At 40.3% G+C, this 20,639-nt stretch overlaps 1 protein-coding gene across 4 annotated transcripts in view; it reads right to left on the bottom strand.

The window, feature by feature from the left end:
* Positions 1–8,889: 8,889 nt before the first annotated feature.
* Positions 8,890–20,639, bottom strand: part of AP2A2 (adaptor related protein complex 2 subunit alpha 2) — a 50,889-nt gene continuing 39,139 nt past the window's right edge. For 2 of the 4 annotated variants that reach the window (XM_082318490.1, XM_082318492.1), the window contains exons 15-22: positions 19,502–19,665; positions 16,668–16,750; positions 15,795–15,884; positions 14,850–14,973; positions 13,955–14,071; positions 13,678–13,747; positions 12,891–13,025; positions 10,547–12,073 (exon numbers count right to left, since the gene is read on the bottom strand). In XM_082318490.1, coding sequence (XP_082174616.1) covers positions 11,996–12,073; positions 12,891–13,025; positions 13,678–13,747; positions 13,955–14,071; positions 14,850–14,973; positions 15,795–15,884; positions 16,668–16,750; positions 19,502–19,665 — 861 coding nt within the window. In that variant the 3' untranslated portion in view covers positions 10,547–11,995. Of the gene's footprint in view, positions 10,307–10,546; positions 12,074–12,890; positions 13,026–13,677; positions 13,748–13,954; positions 14,072–14,374; positions 14,584–14,849; positions 14,974–15,794; positions 15,885–16,667; positions 16,751–19,501; positions 19,666–20,639 lie in introns of those variants that run through there. The other 2 variants (XM_082318491.1, XM_082318493.1) reach the window with 2 other exon arrangements.

Genomic DNA, 20,639 nt, shown 5'->3' with positions numbered 1-20,639 from the left:
TGCGCATTTGTTTTGGCACTTGGCCCTCCCTTCCCGCTGCCTTTCGCCAGCCTGGGACCTGGTGCACTCCTGGGCCTCTGTACTGGCCCTGGTTGGGATGGAGCTAAGTTTTGTTCCGAGCAGGTTGTCTGGTGCTGTGTTTTAGAAGTGTGTCCAAAGCAGTCTTGATAGCACACAGCTGCTGTAGCTATTGCAGCGGAGTGCTAGCACAGCATCCAGGCCTTCTCTGTTTCTCCTTCTGCCTGCCAGGGAGTGGGCAAGGGGTGGGCAAGAGGTTGGCTGGGGACACAGCCAGGATAGCTGACCCAAAGTGAGTGACCAAGGAGATACTCCATACCGCAGAACGTCATGCTGAGCAGTAAAATGGGCTGGGGGGCATTTTTCCCCAGTAGCCATTGCTCAGAGACTGGCTGGGCATTGGCCACCAGTGGGAGGTGGTGAGTGATTGCCTTTGCATCTCATGGGTGGTCTTTGGTTTGTTCTTCCCTTAGATTCTTCACTTCCGAAAACTCTCTCTATCCAGACGCGTGTGGGATTGTTGCTTTTGCCCTTCCGATTCTCTCCCCGTTCCCGCTGAGGGGGAGTGCGCGAGTGGCTGGGTGGGCACTTAGCATCCAGCCAGGGTCGACGCACCGCCGACTGGCGCGCACATTGGCCCCAACTGGGTCTAAGCAGGACCCAGAGGCTTAGGGAAAGAGCCAGAAGCCCAGTCCTCCCTCTTGACCAGCGAGACTCAGTGCGATGGGGGGCTGCTTTTCTTGCCCGAGGCCCAAGCCCAGGGCATCCTCACACCTCCTTTACCTTCCCTTCTTGGCCTGCCCCCTCAGTCAACCTGTGCTTTCCTCCCAACAGCCTTCACCCAGAAAAGGACAACCGTGCCACACATTGTGCCGCCTCTCACCACGCAGAAGACCACCGCCACCACCTCCGCCAGCAGCACCTCCAAGACCTCTGTCTCCAGAGAGGCCAGCCCTGCCAGCAGCACAGAAGTCCCTCCGATAAAGACGTCTCCAAGTCCCCACACTCCGCCTGCCCCCAACAACCAGCTCGGTACACGGCTGCCATCTGCCACCACTTCCACAGTCTCCTCCGCATCAGCCTCAACCACCAGCCCAAAGCCTACGCCTACGACCCTAAGGACCAAGCCCTCTTTCCCCAGGACCACTGCTCCAACAGAGTTGCCTGCATCGGAGTCCTCCGCACCCTCCACAGCCAAAACCAGCACGCTGCCGTCGCCTGCATCTTCTCCCTCCTCAACTGTGTCCTCAACATGGCTGAGCTCCTCACAGCCTGGTAGGGCTCCCTCCTACCCTTCCCGCTGCTTCTGCCTGCTCTTCCCAGCTCTTGCTCTTCTCTCCTTCCATCATTCCTTCCAAGCACCATACGTCGCTTGCGCATTTGTTTTGGCACTTGGCCCTCCCTTCCCGCTGCCTTTCGCCAGCCTGGGACCTGGTGCACTCCTGGGCCTCTGTACTGGCCCTGGTTGGGATGGAGCTAAGTTTTGTTCCGAGCAGGTTGTCTGGTGCTGTGTTTTAGAAGTGTGTCCAAAGCAGTCTTGATAGCACACAGCTGCTGTAGCTATTGCTGCGGAGTGCTAGCACAGCATCCAGGCCTTCTCTGTTTCTCCTTCTGCCTGCCAGGGAGTGGGCAAGGGGTGGGCAAGAGGTTGGCTGGGGACACAGCCAGGATAGCTGACCCAAAGTGAGTGACCAAGGAGATACTCCATACCGCAGAACGTCATGCTGAGCAGTAAAATGGGCTGGGGGGCATTTTTCCCCAGTAGCCATTGCTCAGAGACTGGCTGGGCATTGGCCACCAGTGGGAGGTGGTGAGTGATTGCCTTTGCATCTCATGGGTGGTCTTTGGTTTGTTCTTCCCTTAGATTCTTCACTTCCGAAAACTCTCTCTATCCAGACGCGTGTGGGATTGTTGCTTTTGCCCTTCCGATTCTCTCCCCGTTCCCGCTGAGGGGGAGTGCGCAAGTGGCTGGGTGGGCACTTAGCATCCAGCCAGGGTCGACGCACTGCCGACTGGCGCGCACATTGGCCCCAACTGGGTCTAAGCAGGACGCGGAGGCTTAGGGAAGGAGCCAGAAGCCCAGTCCTCCTTCTTGACCAGCGAGACTCAGTGCGATGGGGGGCTGCTTTTCTTGCCCGAGGCCCAAGCCCAGGGCATCCTCACACCTCCTTTACCTTCCCTTCTTGGCCTGCCCCCTCAGTCAACCTGTGCTTTCCTCCCAACAGCCTTCACCCAGAAAAGGACAACCGTGCCACACATTGTGCCGCCTCTCACCACGCAGAAGACCACCGCCACCACCTCCGCCAGCAGCACCTCCAAGACCTCTGTCTCCAGAGAGGCCAGCCCTGCCAGCAGCACAGAAGTCCCTCCGATAAAGACGTCTCCAAGTCCCCACACTCCGCCTGCCCCCAACAACCAGCTCGGTACACGGCTGCCATCTGCCACCACTTCCACAGTCTCCTCCGCATCAGCCTCAACCACCAGCCCAAAGCCTACGCCTATGCCCCTCACTACTTCCACATTCAGGTCTGCTGAGAGTACTACATATTTTTCCTCCCAAAACACCACATTTACTCCACATGGCAAAACATATTCTGTAGTAGTTCCTACCCATATCTCTGCCAAGTCTTCTCCAGTTTTCATTCCAACTGTTTTATCTACATCAATTACTTTTGCTCCCAATTTTATTACTACTGCTTCTACAGAGTCAGTTGAAAGGACTTCTTTGGAAACAACAACATTAACCACTACCCGTACTACGTCATCTCCTTCTTTCACCTCTAGACTTTTGACATCCGTGTCTTCTGTTGCACCGTTAACAGTGTCACAAGGTAAAGTATATCTATATAATTTCCTGTATCCTGTAGGGTTTTTTTAGCACGTTTTCTTTCATGGCTGTATGAATTCTTACATTACATGTTCTTTGGCTATGATACCATTTCTATGCATTGGCTCCATCCTTTCTTTTTGTCCTTTCTGCAGTTATTTTTGTAGAGTGTTTGTCTGAAGTCTGATTTTATATAGCAGGGAACCTGTTGTTAATGCTGATGTAAACATTAATAAGTGTGAGTTAAGGAGGCTGATAGGATGCATATTAGAAGAGCCACAGAATTGTCTGGTTTTTTATCTTAAAATCCCAGTTAAGCAGTGTAAGAAAGATAGCCTGTCCAAAGAAAAGGTATCTCTTGACTTACCCTGCAGTCCTCATATACTCTTTCTGCACACTTGGGAATTTTTTCTATCTCTTCTGCAAGGTACTATTTTCTCAGTTTTCAAGGTAGAGTGATGTTTTTTGGCTCCTGTGCATAATTAAAGCCTAATATGTTTCAACTGAAGGAATACCACATTCTACAATTTCTGCACAATTTCATGTAAAAGGCGGCACACAAAACAACATCCTCTCTACTGGTTTAGATGGAACTGTCCTACTTTAGGATCTACAGTATAGGAGTGAGGGACACTGGTGTGGATGTACAAGAGATATCTATACATTTTTAACTGTATTCTGTATAGGTAGTAGAGGCCTAGTTTCTAGTCCTATTTAGAAACAGTGAGGCAGACAGTTTTTATTCAACACTTCCTCGGATAGGGATTAACACTTCTAAAATAAACCAGAACGGCATATGCACTGTTCGATCTGTGAGTGGAAGGTGGAGTTCCAGTGGGGTTCTCTGTTTGAGGACCCGTCTCAATTTCAGCTACTTTATATTCTCTTTTGAGAGAGTTCAACATACAACGGAGAAACTATCTGGAAAGCGTACTTTAGCCATATCATACTGCCTTCTTTCCTATTGCCTTCTCCACTGTCATATACCCCTTTCACTGTTTGTTCTCCTTCTCTGTGTGTTTAATTCCTAAAGAAAGTACAACCTCACCTCCAACAAGTTACAGCCCTCACTTGCCTTATCTTTTTCAAGAATTAGGAGGGATATGTGGCATCCTAACAGGCTCACCCTTTTCCACCCTGCTTAATAATGAGATTATAAGCATTTGCATCTTTTTATCTTTGAAGCATGTGTTCAAAATTTTTCCACAGTCCTACATCTTTTTCCTTAGTTGTCGTGAATCTTCACACAAAGTCCTCCATTCCGTTCTTACAATCAGATCAACTGAACCAGAAACTTATCTGTAACAGCAATAAAAAAAATGAACGAAGCAGAACACCATGCTGAAGTCATCCAAGATATCACCTGCTGAGTCTTACTCAAGAAGACTGATTTACACAAAGGGTCCCAAATAGTCAGCTGAGGAAACTGTATTTGTGGTTAACTACTACTCTCAAAGAGCGACATGAGAATCAATACATAACAATAGGTATAGTCACCTGTAGCAGAACCTTTCATCTGTTTTCACCGTTAGACTTGTCAGCAGAGTGCAGCTTGTACAGGTCCCTCAGCTCAGCCACAGGGCATGACAGAATTCTCTACCTGCAGAGCAAGCGACTGAATGCACAGTCTGTCCTTGCTCCCACTGTTACACAAGTAATGCAGTACCAAAGAAGCTGCTTGCGTTTCTTTTTTTCGCAGAAAGAAGGCTCAAATCGACTGACTATGTGAGCATCGGGAAATGACAGTTTGACCCAAGGAGATGGGATTCTTGCCCCACCCCCTTTGACCCTGGCTTTCCCTGCATCCTCATAATTTTCACCTCCCAAAATGGGAATCCACATAGGAACTCTAATAAGCAGGATTTTCCCCAGCATAATTATGTTTTTAGTGCCTGATTTAGATTTTGTTCACATTCTTTTTCTAAGAGAAGTGCTTTCAAACAGTATCTTCCCAACGATACCATTACCAGGTTTGTTCCTTGCAGTTAACAGGCAGTACCTCCCAGTATTTATTTCACGAGTTCAGAAAGTTGCAAACAAGTTCTTCTCCTTTCTCTGCACGTTTTTCAGCCCTAAACTGAGCAACTCTAGTACTTTTCAGTCTTGCAGAATATTAACAATACCTTTCAGTCCAGAAAGAAAAAGTTAAACACTGGCCTAGCTCCTAGCTCTTCATTTACGAGATACAGGTATAGTACCTTAACTTAGTGTCTAGTTATTAGTTGCCTTATTTTCCAATGACAAATTCCCAGATTCCTACTACAGCATTAACTGAGCCTTCGCCGCAACAGCGTTCAAGTTTTATCCATAACCTTTCTTCAAGCAGGGAACCTGAATGTGCGCAAAAGAGCATTGTACAGGAGCAGTGCGAGAGGTGCATAAACTGCCTTCATAGTATTCAGCATTTTTGTTCTCCTTAATATAAACTTCAAACACAATCTCTAAACTCATTGGGAAACCTGTGTTTTCAGTCAGCTTTTTGCTTCATAAAGTGCTTAATACCTTGCTTCAAGTCAGGAGAAAATGCAAGATCAGTACATATAATCATTACCTGCTAATGTAGCATTACGCATTCTATCTAGTAATGAAAGACAGACCTCGGGCAGGCAGTTAAGTTGTGAACATCTGGCTACCTATAAATAAATCCTTAAAATGACTAAATTAAGCATTTTTCAAGTAATCTATTACAAAGCCTGTGAAGCAGAAATAATTCCACCAGAATTAGCCAGCTGGTTATTTTATTTGCATCTTCGTGTTCTCAGCAGTAGTTTAGAGTTTTTTCCTGCTGGCCTGAATTTGCACTATGTTCTTAACAGGAATTTTTTTTGCTCATTTGTAATGCCAGTGACTTGCATTTTCTTAGTTGTCCTCCAGGGTAACTCTCATACATCTTCAGTGTCTAGTTTAAAACCTTCTCTTGCTGTGTTACTCACTGGTGACTTGTTAATTGTCTCATGCAATAGGAAAGGTTTTCCATGATACTGAGTATGGAGGCTTTTGGCATCCAGCAAAGGTCACTCGAGAAGACTAAGATCAGTTTCTGCTACACTTTTTTCTTTTTACATTTGACAGACCGTTGTAGAGAACTCGAATATGAAGAAAAAATAACTTACAAAGGCTGTTCTACAAATGTCACTTTAAGCCGATGTGAAGGATCATGTCCATCTTCAACAAAGTAAGGATAACTAAGAGATTGTATAGTATTAATTTTATTTATTTTTCTTATTTGGCTGGCTCTAAGTAGTGATATTTGTTAACTACCACTCCTTCATAATTCAGGGACGAAAATGTGGTTGGTATGTACTCAGCAATATAATGCTGCAGCATAAGCCAGCTCACTAGAAACAATGCTAATGAAGTCATTTAGTACATAGGGATTTACAATTTAAACAAGAAATGTCTCCCTTCCTTAATATTTTTTTTTTTTAAAGACATTAATGCTGCAAGTTTTTGGTGCTTTTTTGTTGTTGTTTTGGGGTTTTTTTTGCTTGGTTTGGGGTGGGGAGGTGTTTAAGAGATGGAAAAGCTCAGTTAGACTACAAATACCTGTTTTCAAATAGCCAAGACAACAAAATAAATTTATCTCACCTAAATACATAATGTTGCTTGAGTCATCTCATAATGTTGTCCTAATAGTGTAATTCAGGGATATTTTATAGTTACAAGTGTGCTGTCTGAGGCTGTGCCGTTCTGCTTGCTCATCAGGAGACTATTCAGACGGAATCAAGGCTTCAATAAAACTAAAATCGCTGCAGCAGTATTACAGAGTTCACAGTTACTTGGGAAAAAAAAAATAAAATTGTTATATTCCCAACAATCCAAGAAAATACAATACTCAAGGACAGGAAAACAGTGAGGGGTTTTGCTTTTGCCATACCTAGTTTAAATTAATTCTGAAGCTAAAAGCTATCCCCTTCGAAGAGAGTTCAGGTGTCCCCCAGTATTTTGAAAACTGAGTGACTGACATTGTATCTTGAGAGTTTTCAAAAGGGCTGTGAAGCCTGGAGGAAGATTTTTAGAGTTATTAAGGTTCATCACAATCAGTAAGAAAGTTGTGGTTAAAAACTTTAATTGAAACCAAGCAGACTTTTCTCCCCTTTACAGAGATTTAAAAAAAAAAATTTCCATAACTCTCTTGTTCCTATAGCTGAATTCTAGCATACATTTATACACCTTCCCACTGACAAACAAAAAGCCCCCAAAGATAGGAGCAAGTCCAGCAGAACAGTTGGCTGAACACAATCAGAAAAGCTAACAGTATAACAGAGCAACAGTACTATCAGAAGAGAATCTAAATCTCACCTGCTTATTCAAGCTATCACTTCACCAACCTGTGCTTTATTCCTGTTAATTCAACAGGATCCATGCAAGTCTACTATTAGTTTGTTAACTGACCTCACAGCCCAGAACTGAAGTCGTGCAGGCATCAGCTTACATTCTGGTGCTAACAGTTCAGAGGAAGAAAAGGATTTTCCTTCCTCCATGAACTGTGCAAAAGGAACATGCACAATTTCACATCTTTAAGAGATCATACCAGAGACCTTTTGCAAACTCTAAGTAGTCCAGTCCAATTAAAAAAAAAAATATATATATATAGTTACTTCATGATTTTCAGAAGTGCAAAAGAAGAATGGGGAAATCAAATCCTATTAGTTTTCCAGTAAGGCCTGAGGTCTAATAGCTGTAAGTCCTTTGAAAAGTCAGTCTTAAAAAGGGAGACAGAAGCCCAGCACACCTGAACTCCTGCAGTATTCATCATGAGAACTCTATAAAGTCAATTACTGCACTGTTTGTAGTTCTGTAGTTGACAGAAGTGTTAAACTCTAACAGTTGTGCTTTCCTCTAAACTTTCCACCATAAGAAAAAAAAATAATGTTCAAATACTGGAAAAGCTGTAAGCCTAAAATGCTGTATACAAATCCTGACTGATCCTCCCTCTCTTCCAAACAGGTTGAATGTTGAGAAGATGATGGTCAACACAGTATGCGGCTGCTGTAGACCACTTCAACTTCTTAAGAAGGAATTCCAGCTACCATGCCAAGACCCAGATAACCCTGGAAAAAGGCTCATTACAGAAATAATTGTATTTAGTGGCTGTGTTTGTAACTTTGACAGTTGCATACACTAGCCAGACCTCCAGATGGCCTCAGCTACCAATTTTTTTTTTTTAATTAAACACTGATCAATTTAATACTTCCACAGTGACTGCTCATTGTAGGAATTCTCTTGTATTGATTACATGGGATAGCCTTGCAGTGAGGCTTCCTGAGCAGCTAGCTGGAGTGTCAATGAAGTTAACTGACAAATTATTGCTGATCAGGAGGGGGTTGAGGGGGGTGTGGTGGTGCAGGGCAGGGGGGAGGGGGAAAAAAAAAAAAAATGGGCAGGGTGGGGGTTGGGAAGGAAGACCATTTCAGAGACTGTCTGGCCTTGCTCAGGGTGACATTTAACCACAGGCAAAAATATTGGCCTATGCACTGTGCAATAACAGACATTTGACTTTCAAATAAAGTAGAAGGAATTGAATTTGCCAACTTATTGCTCATTATTTGACCAATTATTTTAACTGAAAATAGTCTGTTAGGTTCACTACAGTTGAACTAGGACATGTGGAGTAGCCGATTACTTCACTGGGAGAAGAGACAACTCATGTGACCTGTTCCCTTTCTTTTGAAAGTGGACACAGCACTTGTGCTTGTCATCTGTACACAGCTGCTGTCAGAAAGCAAGATGCTACATGAACCAAAAGCTAATTGTGAGGTTCCTACACGCACCCTTAAAGTGGTAGGACACTTCTGGAAACATCATTAACACAGACATGTAGTGGCTTTTGGACAAAGCAGAAATTTGCAGGGCATTTCTCTGCAAGAAATCAAAGACCGTATCAGCATAACAGGACACAGGTAGTTCGTTCACAAGTGATTTCTACTTGCTGCTAGCAGAGGGTATTCTTTACTACTTAATTTGCAATTCACTTAAGAAAAAGTTGTATGAATGAACGCACAAAAGCTCATAGTGCCCAGGTTTATTTTTTCTTTAGCAAGTTTTAGAGAAGTACTAAGAATCTGAAGCATACATTTAAAGCTTGAGTGAGGTTATTTAGCAGTTTAGATACTCTCCTTTTACAGCAACATCAACTTTTTTTACAAGTCCTGCCAATGTGTAATACAGGTGTGTGCTTCATAGCCTCAACCATACCCCACTGTTACACCACTTTACTGCAGCATGTACTGCTAATATACTTACTGTTAAACACTATAGGAAGAAAGATTTTACATCAAGGTGGGTTTTTTTTTTTTTTTTTTACAGCAGAGTATTTGTAACATGTGACCAAACACACCAACAAAAAAAAGCCATAAACAAAGTCACTGGGGGACCAGAGATCTGCAAGGCCAGGTACAACTCAATTGAACACAACTCACCAGTAGTTTGCAGAAAAGAATTTACCATTACACATCAATTGTTGTTCATAACAACCATTGCATGCAAGTACTCTTTACACCTCCATGCCCCCAGACAAAAAAGGACAGTTTGATTACTGTTCTAATCATTTATTTAATCTTAATACGTTCTTCTGATGAATATAGTCTAATATATAGTCTTCTATATGAAAATTCTCCACTTAATTTGACAGAACTTTGTTTTATACAAATAAGACAATCACCATAATGTTACATACTGGAGTGTAGGTCAAGAATGAACATACGCTACCTGTTTTGCTATTCAGTTATTGTCACATGTCAATGCCTGAAAATACTGCACTTAAAAACAATAACACTGTTTACTGCAGAAATTACTTTGTCTGCTTGACAGGATACATCACTTTGGTAAGTTAACCATCATTCACAAAAAATAATCAAGTATTTGTCCTTAATTTATTCACTTTTCTGCTCATGACTTCATTGAGCTGACATTTAATACAAGTGTGAACAGTCATAAGCTTAACACAGTCACCACTGAAAAGACACTTTCCCTTACCCCCCTCCTTCCCACATTTTTCATGCACATTTTAGCACAGCTTGAACCAAAGCTAAGTGAACTAAAGTAGTGCAGTGTCTCAAGGTGTCCTTTAACAGAACATTTTCAGGGGGACAGATATACAACAGGTTTTGGAAAAAATGAAATAGCAAAAACAGAGGAGGAGCTTCTAAGACTCCCTTTAGTTCAGCTCATCAGATTTTTAACGTAGCAGCCAACAGCATGGTTAAGATAACAGGATTAATAAAGAGACACATGGCATCCAAAGGACAAAACATTAAGGTAGTCCATTAGTATTTTGCCAACTGCCCAACCTGACTGCAGGAACTGGTCATGAAGATTTTCAAAGATGATGTTTGTGATCAAAGTCTTGATTAGCTACTTGAAAGGCCATAAAAGGCTAATTGTTCAAGAGAACTTTTGCAGAAAGACCAGGTCTATAGCCAAGTTTTCAGTCGTAACATCTGTAGTTACCAGCGATTTCTGAAAAAAACAAAACAAAACATCTCCCAAAATCCACACACCACAGCCAAACCTTTGTTCCTCATTTTTCACTTGCACTCAAGTACAATCGCTAGCCCTCAACCAAACCAAATTATAATCACCCAGTTCCATCATTTAACTCAAAGCACTAAATAAAAAAAAGCAAGGCACACCCAATCATGTAGAATCCTGTTCCCTGCTGTGCACTAGCCAGCATGACAGGAGCCTCATTTAAATGTATTTTCAATGTCATCATTATCACTCAAAACCTTTATGTCATGGGCATACTTGGCTGTATGTGTTGTGAGACACCAGTCCCAGGCTTCCTTTAAAAAACCTTGAGGAAATCTTGATCCGAGGTTCACTTCTCATGTCAGCAGCAGCTGACTTTGTTCATCGTCACCTGTAATACTCATTGACAACTGCCTGCAGTTTCTAACTGCACTACCTCACCTGCGTTGTTTCAGCAGCCTTTGTTGCATCTCAAGGCCTGAAGAGTGTGAGCCAAAGTTGTGTCCACTTACTTCTGCAGAGAGGCTGCAAAGAATTTGCTGATGTGGAAGAAGTTACAAATGCTTTGGTTGTGAAAACCACTATAAAAGCTGAACATTTTTGGGCCTTCTACTCTCAGTCGCAACACAAGTCTTTTACACCATGTTGGATATTTTTACCACCACTGACAGACAGGAAACTGTTCAGATATCAGTTATTCAACCTCTTGAGTTTTAACATTACCATGCACTGGGGAAAAATATTGTTTAAAACTACATTTTCATCTAAAAAGAGTGCATGCCTTACAGCCCTTCAAGGGCCCATTTCTTCCCACTTCTCCTTTTATACAATACCAGACTCTGCAGTTAGTTATATCACATCATTAGGACTATTACTTGCTAAGTCTGATGGGAAAGAGAAAAAACACATATTTCAGTTTGACTAACAACAAGCAAGCATGTACTCATTCACCAAGTACCAGAGAAGCTCACCTCATTATTTGAGATAAGCAGAAGGATTAAGAATAGCTTTTGTATTCAATCCACTTTCCAAAGATCAGAAAACATTAAGATGTAAAGGATTATAAGATTAATACTTTAAGACTCTGGTCCTGTGGCATTTTTCAAATACAAAGATTGGTGACACTCAACATAAACATTTACTTGAATCAGATTCAAAACATATCTTGGAATCTGCCCTTCCATCCAGTACAAGACTTGTGGCAATGTTCAAATTTACAAAGTTTTGACTCCACATTAACATCTGAGTTAGCCTTACTGAGCAGCATTACATTGGTTTCTTTCAGCTCAGAGCAGAGTGAGTACCTGTTAAAGGCACTAAAGTAGAATGTTACTAGCCATTTCCAGTTGAAATCCTTGGTTACGACATCTAAATCCATTTCCCTTTCACAAGTTTAAAAGCCTGACCTCTGCAAAGGAAAAAAAAAAAAAAAAAAGGGGGCACAAGACAGCCCTCCTACCCTTTGTGTAACACGCTAAAAGCCATTTTTAATGTAAAAAGTCACTTCCCTGTACTGTACATTTTATAGTCTTAATTTCAAAGAAGGGTCAAGTCCTATTAAGGCAGGGAGCTGGTATTGGTTAACATTGCAGTACTCAGACAGTGATGTACAAGACATTTATTTGCAGTATGACGACAGTGATATAAGTGGAAAAACCAAAACTGACATGGTTCATACTAAAACTGCTCTGACAGCAATTCACATAATCTCTGAGATACAGCTTCTTTACTTGTTCGTAGTGTGAGCCTATACATCTGAAAAAGAAGATAAAATATTATTTACTTTTTAAACACAGTCTGGCATTAAATGAATGCATAGTCAACTAGTGAAAACTACCAGTTACCTCTTACTCATTTTGTTAGATTTGGTAGGAAAAAGACCTCAAGTTAAAACATTCAGAGGCAGCCAGCTACTGAGTAATACAGCTTTTTTCAAACCATAGGCTGGAGTACATCTTCAAACACTTGTTGAGAGTTACCATTGTTCTATTTTTAGGCTTTAGCAGCAAGGTGTTGTCCAAAATTTTTCTTTAAAAGGAGTAAAATGTTGTGGAAAAGTCTAAATAGACTCTCTACCACCACTTCTTCAGAAAACAGGAGACTTGCTACCCAAAACTTATTTTTAGTCCTCCGTTAACTTTGATAAAACCTCTATCAAAATACCTGAGGATAAATATTCTTAACATTGTGTATGTTTGCTTATGTTTTCTCTTTTAGCTAATCATTCTTCTATTAATTTAAAATGGCAAAGGGAATTATACTTTATCTTGTCCAAAGTGCATAAAACAGAAACATTAAATATTTCTAGCCTTCAAGAGAAGATGAGACTCCATGGACAGTCTGGAATAATACAATGACCTCTTCCAACAGGAAAGAGAATTGCTATGAAGAAGCAGCTTATCAAACTGGGCCAGGACCAGCTGCTACAGTTTCATTTCTTGTTGGAGTCTGCAGTCACAATTAGTTATTGCAATAGTGATTTTACATAAATACCTTAAAGAGTTCCAGATGTACACAGATATTCAGCTCAAACAAGAACTTGTATTTAAGCTGTAGGTACTTAAACAGATACCTGTGCCTGGAGGTTGGGCTCAAGGCGCAGCAAGCATCCAATCTGAGTAGTTTTTGTATGTATGATACCAGCACCAACAAAGTTAGCAGGATTAGGATCTACCTCCTCAAGTAGGGCTGATCCAAAGCCAATTATCTATGAAAGAAACCCAGAAGATTTAGATGTGGGGACAGCAGGACACCAATACCAAGTCTACTCAAGCACAGCCACCAACAACTAGCAAAACAAGTAGGAGACTAATTTTTATTTGAAGCATTCAAGACATTAAACAGTTATCCAGTACCAATTTTATTACAAAAAATTTTTGAAGTGACAGTGACCCTGATAATTAGCTGTTCCTGGAAAAGAAAAGGTTCTTCTCAAAAACAACTGAGAAATAAGTTAGATTCAACAAGTGTCTCCTGTTTTTGATAAAGTCATTCCTGTCTTAAGCTAGTCACTTCTGTTTTGCCTAAGGCAGCCAGTTCCACAAAAAGTCACTTGTTTTCTTTTCTAACTAGTAACTCTAGTATAAATTAAGGCTTGAAGTATCTTCCAATTCTGTTTTAAGCACTGAATTGGTGTTTTCTTAAATAGCTTCAAGTTCCCAGCTGCTATTGAAGACTATATCTAATTCAAGCCACACTGAGAAACAGTCCATTCAACCCAGCACTGCCAAGGGTCTGTTACACAACATGGACTTAGACTTTAACAGGATGATCCAAATGCCATACAGACCAAGATGAACAAAGTTTGCTTATACCACTATCCTTACACTATGAATTAAAAATACCACACTACCACCCACCTTTGCTTTTGTGATCTCCGCATCCATCGGGTGTTTTGCTTTAAAGATATTCTGTACTTCTTGTTTCGGACTGCAAGATAAGGCAAGATGAATACATGGTATAAGATGTGTATTACGTACAGCATTGTTCAATAGCAACCAATTATATTGGAAGAGTTTATAACTCATAAGATTAAGTATGGGATGGGGCACCGCACCAGCTACGTTCACAGTATACCCTTTTTCTTCCCTTGGCCCACCACAAGAGCCCCAAGCCCAAGTATAGACAAAGTCTTACTTGCTCAGTTGCTTCCAACGCTGAAAAAAGTCTTGAGAAGACATCTCTGTCGGCTGGAAAAATTTATTCAGTGTGATAGGTAATTTTACCGAAAGGTTTTGAAATGTTCCACCATACCTGCACATGGAATAGAAAGAACATGGTGTATGCAGCACAGTGTCAGCAGTCTCTCAAATCAACCAAGCAACTGAGGATGAACACTAAGGTGCAATCGTTTATGATTAAAATCCATCAACTGCAGATAAGGTTATTTCTAAGATACGGTTTAATCCACTGTTAAATAAATTTATTTGCTCTGCTTAGATGGCACGTGAAGAGTGAATTGGTAGAACTTATAATAAGGATCTCAGTTTCAGCGTAGGTTGTTATCCTTCTAGATAGCACCCAAAGGAGTGAAAATATATCCCTATGAAAACATACCAGTAAGAACTAGTTTAGACTAGAACAACAGAATGTAGCCCAGAAATCAGGATTTCCCAAAGGCTGATGTTGAGTGGACATAACAAGATTCTATTTTTGGCTGCATGCATTTCCAGTCCAAGTTGTTTGCAGAAGTGTTCTTGGTTTCCAGAAGGGAGACGTTACTGCGTATATTCCTGTCAAGATTTCTTAAGCAAACAGGAAGGCTGCTGTTTTATATGGATAGCGGAAAGAGAAGTTATGAAGACATTTTATCAGTAGCTGCTTCTTGATTAGTTTTTTTTGTTTAAGCCACATTGTTCCAAGTGGATTCCCTACCTCCCCTAGTAGCTTAAAGCTTAGATTAATTTTTCAAGCAAGTCGTCTACCCAAGACAGCTTTATGTGTCCGTATTCTGCACTTCAGTCAGAGGACCAGGACAAATTTAACATCTTTCATCTAATAAATTCACTAGCATTTGAATCCTGTGTTTTACCTGAATTGAATGTTCAGGATTGGAGCTTCCATAAAGTCTGACACGCATTCAATGTTCACAACCTGTTGAACCTGTGCACCTCCATCTACTGTGGGGTCAACAGGTTTTGTCTGAAGATTCAGGCATAAGAAGTAGTTAAGGAAAGTGATCAATGAATTGATAACTTCTAAAAAAAAAAAAAATAGCAAATCCTCCAATAAGCTACATGAGGAATCACCATCATGTCCACTCATTCTCTATATGCTACTGAATATTCAAAGTTCAGTTCTTGTACAGGAGAAAAAAAAAGGTTTCTCTTTTCTCCATACTAATACACCTAGAAGCAATAACCTCCACAATTCTCAGTTATTTGGATATTCTTAAAGAAAGATGCCCTCAAAAAGGTATGAAGGCACAGACTTCACAATAAAAACCACTGGACTATCTCATTTTGATGTGAACATTACAGTAATGCTTTGAGCCAATCAAGCTTGATTACATAGTCTCCCAGATATCCCCAATTTGCAATACCAAGCATTAAGGACAAACTGTAAATTAAGACCTTATTTGTAAAAGTATCATCATCTTTGTGTACATGTATTCTTCTACCTCCATCTCAAGTCTGAGGTTATCTGCTAATGCAGGACTTGAAGGACACCACATCTATATCCCTGCTACTTCATGACAGTGAAGAAAGCTACAGAGTTATATTACATATTTATTGAGTCTAATTTCTCCTTATTTCAACACTAAAATTTGTGTTTGTAACTAGAGGAGACAATCTTCCATCCCTGCTCGAGACTTTTTCTTTCTACAAGAACCTTAGAAAGTTATCAGCATGCTTTTTCTCATTTCTTCATGTTCAAGGACACCATGCCTTGATCCAGCAGCTTTATTATAATTTTGTGTGGCATAAAACACAAAACCCAAATAAGAACAGATACATGCTACCACATTTAAGGATATTTGACTGTAGGTCATCTGAGCAGATTACTGTTGGAGTAAAATTCAAGAACTGTGTTGATGTCTTATTACCATAGAATATGAACATACGTCCTAGAAAGAAAAGAATAAAAGACATCAGAATTTTTAGTTATGTCACATGTAATCATATTGAACTACTCGTACTTCAAGTATCTAATACATTGTCTTTCTACCTTTCTCTAAAACAACTTTTAAAAACATAGCGTAATTTACATGGTTTATCTTACCAAGATATTCACAGTTCAAAAAAATAACAACAGATTAAAATAAACCATCAGACCTCTCCCACAGTAGCTGTCACACAGTCAGTTAAATCATGAGTGGAAGCCTTTCAGTTTCCAGAGAACATAGCTTCTTACATAAAAAGTAATTACAGTACCAAATGTGATGCAGAAGGGGAGAAGCAAGCAATCCTAGTGCTGGCCTGTGTTCAATTCCCAGCTCTTTCCTAGATGTTTTCAGTCTCTTGTGCCTTAAAGTATTATGATAAACATGTCTGAAAAGTATTGTGTATCATATTATTACAATAAGCTATGCTGTAAGATAAAAAAATTGAGGAGAATGGTCCTTTATAATCCTGGCTGTACCAGCCTTACAACTAGGCAGCAAGAGCTGGAGCTTACGGTACCACTTAACACTCCCATTTCATCTCAGCTACCAAAACAACCAAAACGGTTAAGGAAACAAGAACCTACACAGAAGCCTGGGACACACAAACAGTGAAGATCCTAAGACAGGTTAGGCCTGAAATCGTATTTCCCTTTTAAGCAGCTGAAGTAAGTCCTAACTGTAATATCGCACTGGCACTGGGGTTGATAATGCAGACAGCTAACCACTTGGCCTGAAAGATCTTACCCAGGTTCTGTCGAAACTCAGATTTCAATCCAATTTGTAGCAACTGATTTTCAAATAAGACTCCATTATTTTTACACACAAACCTAGGGGAAGAGAGGGAAAACATGTTTTAAATTGAGTCATATTAAACAATATTTAGAACCACAAAATTCAGGGTTTACACAGAGGATGAAGATTGTGGTTAACCTAGAGTGCATCAGTCAGAGAGAGGCCTTTGCAGAAGACTGCAGAGTTAGAAAAGACAATTTTACAACCAAAACCACCACTTGTAGGACACTAAAAGAACTGAAATTTTTATTTGATAGGATGTCTGAGAAACTACGAAGGAAGCCACAATATGCTATATACACACACACAGGGTCTATAAAGGACCAGGCAACAGACTAGGATTTTTCTTATTCATATTCTTGACAACTTCTGAAACTCATTAGGTTGGTGTAGATTTCAAAAGTTTGAAGCTTTGACTGTTTAAACCTGAAAGAAAAAAGAATCCCTTGTTTTATCAGTTCTGTGTCACATAAGTCAACTGAGAGCTGTATTTTTTTTTTTTCCATTTTGAGAGAGGAAGCCCATTCTGCAGTGATTTCAGTCCTTTCTGTCACCCTTCACTTAAAATTAGAAGAGGTGGTCAGCAAACATCAGCCTTTTGCATACAAGGCACTTAAAACATACTTCCAAATGTCAGTACTTTTGTCAATTTACTTTTATGTTTTTCCTTTATTTGTGAATAGTTGCAAAACTTAATATACAACTGGCACTGCCTCATTTTAGAGCAGTGTGTGATAGCACTGACTCGTAAAGGCAACTCTAACCTGTATATTCATGAGCTTGTCATAAAATCCACTGCATCTACAGAGGTGTTTTAGTCAAGTCTGACAGTACATGTTTTCCTAGTTTTGCTGGTATTAAGTTAATGCACAATATAGTTTTGCTTTATAACTATATTCTGGAAGTTGCCCAGCCTTGCAAGGTTTTAGTATTGCTTACTTGTGAAAAAGCTCATCAGCATCATGCACAGTATCAGCTGGTTCCTCAGAAACTACCTCAGATGAAGCCAGGTCAGGGCTAGTTCAGGCAGCACAAAGGAAGAAAGGCAGTAGCGACAGAGATAGGAGTTAGTAAAGACAGCTTAGTGCTTAGTTATTTCTTTTACCTCCTTCCTCAAAAATGGCACTGCTGAGTTAATGCATGAAAAATTTATTAGCTGCCCTAGCTCAGTACACCTAGAAAGGTTTTAAGCATTAGGCAATGTTTTCCCCCACTTCTCTCCCCCACCCCACCCCTCCCTGATTGTTAGGAACCAGCAATTCTTCCTGAAGACAGGAGACAGCTGAAGGGGTTCAGTAGGTTAAATTTATACCTCAAAGAACCAAGTCCTTTTAGGTGTTTAATTGTGACAGCAAAAGAGTTTTAGTTCAAAACTCTAAATGTAGATGTACATTAACTACTACAAATGTGTGCTTTGAAGCAGAGGCCTCATCAACCTTAGTGGCACTTCTAACTACAGCTGCACAATCAGTTCTTAAAAACACACAAGTATTAAGTGTAGGCAAGAATATACGGGCACACAGAATGACTTACCCAAGTAACAGATTAGAAACAAAATTGACAACAGCACTAAAAAGAGGCAGGAAACAGTAAAAAGCAACTTCTCAGTATCATTAGAGAAGCATTTCATCATCTACAGACAGACCAAGGGGTTGGGCAATGCTACACTTTCTTCTGCAGAAAGAAAAAAATCTTTTTTTAGGTAACTTTTGCTTATGAAGCTACTAGTATTGCTTTCTTTTTTCCCCCCCTCTTTAAAAAAAAAACCAATACTCTAATAAGCTTGTGTAGCTTCTTAAAGCATTGGTATTGTGTAGCATGATTAAATATCACTTATTGCCTTCCAAGAGAAACACAGGATCAAGTCTTAATCACCGCAAACTTGCAACAAGGCATTGCCTAGTATAAAAAATTTTGATGAAAGTCTCAATGATCCAGGCAGATTAGTTTCACTAATTATGTCTTTTATATTAAGATGCATTGCAAATTTGTCATGACATCATTCAATATTTGGTCCTTGACAAAAGTAACACGTTCTTTGGCCAGTAAGACAACAGATTTTTAAAGACATTCTGTGGTCTTATACTACTTGCTTCCAAAATTTTAGCCAAATAACATGTGAGTGTAGCCACAGTGGCTTTAATATTAAGGGATTAATAACATATTGCATCTACACTACACTTGGTAATGTAATTAGGAAGATACTTTATCAAATCCCCTTAAAAAACACTTCTTGTTTTTTCCCCCTTTTCACACTTGTTTGTCAGACAGCAGCAGAACAATTTAAGTATATCTTGAAATTCTGAGAACCAGTATCTCTGGAGAGAATCCATCTTACTATTCCATTACCAACTTGCCACTGAAGTTGGCAAGACTTCAAGTTGAAGTGGAGAGACACAAGAATACTTTATGGAAATAAGATAAGAATAAATGTATTCAGATCAGGCCAGATAAACCCCAAATTCAAGAGGGGTTTATTGAGATGCACAAGCAGCTTAGTTTAACAAAGAAGCAAAACCAGCATGAAAACTAGGCAATACTGTGTGGCTAATATCCTCAGATTGATTACTACAGACTCAGTTTTTCCATGAGCAGAAGTATTCAGTAAAGATAGCACATCCAGCAGAAAGTTCAAGAACACCTCTCTTGCTGCACAACTACCACCCAGGAATGCATTCAATAAGCTGGAACAAAACTGAAAGTTATTGTATGTATTTTTTTTTTCCTCTAATACTGTTTTAGCGGACAAATTCTTCTTCGGATTCCTTACACGGTGACTTAATTACCTCGCAAAGTTGTCATCAGAACCAGGAGCAAGAGGTGCAACCGCAGAAGCTGAATCTGAAAATACATCCACCAGCAGGCTACCACTAGAGGACGGTGGGGGAGCCGAATTGGTGAGAGGTGCAGCACCCAGACCCAGCAGATCCGCAGATGGAGAAGGAGTAGACTAAGGAAAACAAGACACTTTGGTGTTACACTACAGCAAAACTAAAAACAAAGCTGTCTCTTTTGCATAGACAACTAAGGTATGGCAAAGTGCCTCTCCCCATCCCAAATCAAGCTTTGAATGGATGTAGGAGGCTTCATGAATGCAGTTATCACCTTGCATCTCAACTTAAGGTCACTTGTAGATGTGGTTTTCTTTTTTTTTTTTTTTTTTTTTCCTTTAAAGAGAGTTATGACCATCTAACCATTAAATAAACAAACCCCAAAATTCACCTGTCTAGAATCTGATTCCACAGAAAAAAAAAAAGATAACAATGTTTTTCCCCCTCTCTTCTCCCCTCTTAGTTTCAAGGGAAATTAAGTAGTGTAGGGAATAAAATTAAAATGTGTTGCTTTTCTTTCATGAAGAATCCAGCAAGAAAGGCAGTGGCTTTTACACAAACCTAAATTAAAACATCACAGGAGCTTTAAAATTGACTATCAGTTTAGTCCGAGGTTTTTGAAGCTTAGCAAACCTTAGAAACAATGTAAAACCTAACCAGCAAAAAAGCAGAGCCTGTAGCCAGTTCAAGCTGCAAACGCTAAAGATAGAGGCAAGACCTTTAAAATTTTTTTCTCCCCCCTCAAATAGAACAAATCAAGTAGCCAGGACAGAATCATGCAACAGAGGCTGCATATATGTGGCAAGACACATGCAAAACCAAAGCATAGACTATTAAACAAAATGTTCATGTATTAGACATTAGCAGCCTACAATATGGCAGATACACAGAAGATAAGTCATGAGATGCATTTGGATTGAGTCTGAAATTTTGTTTTTGTAAGCCAACTCACGTTATCATATACTCCAAAGACTGAATTTGATACAGCATAACGAAAAATTCCCTGGTAAAAAATTTTGAGAAGCCAATCGGTAAGAACTACTGAAAACATATTCTTGGTATCTAAGCCAGGGTCACACCAAAGCCACAGGTG

The sequence above is a fragment of the Platalea leucorodia genome, assembly GCF_965183815.1.
Source record: "Platalea leucorodia genome assembly, chromosome: 7".
NCBI lineage: Eukaryota > Metazoa > Chordata > Aves > Pelecaniformes > Threskiornithidae > Platalea > Platalea leucorodia.
This window is presented reverse-complemented; position numbering and strand designations above follow the sequence as displayed.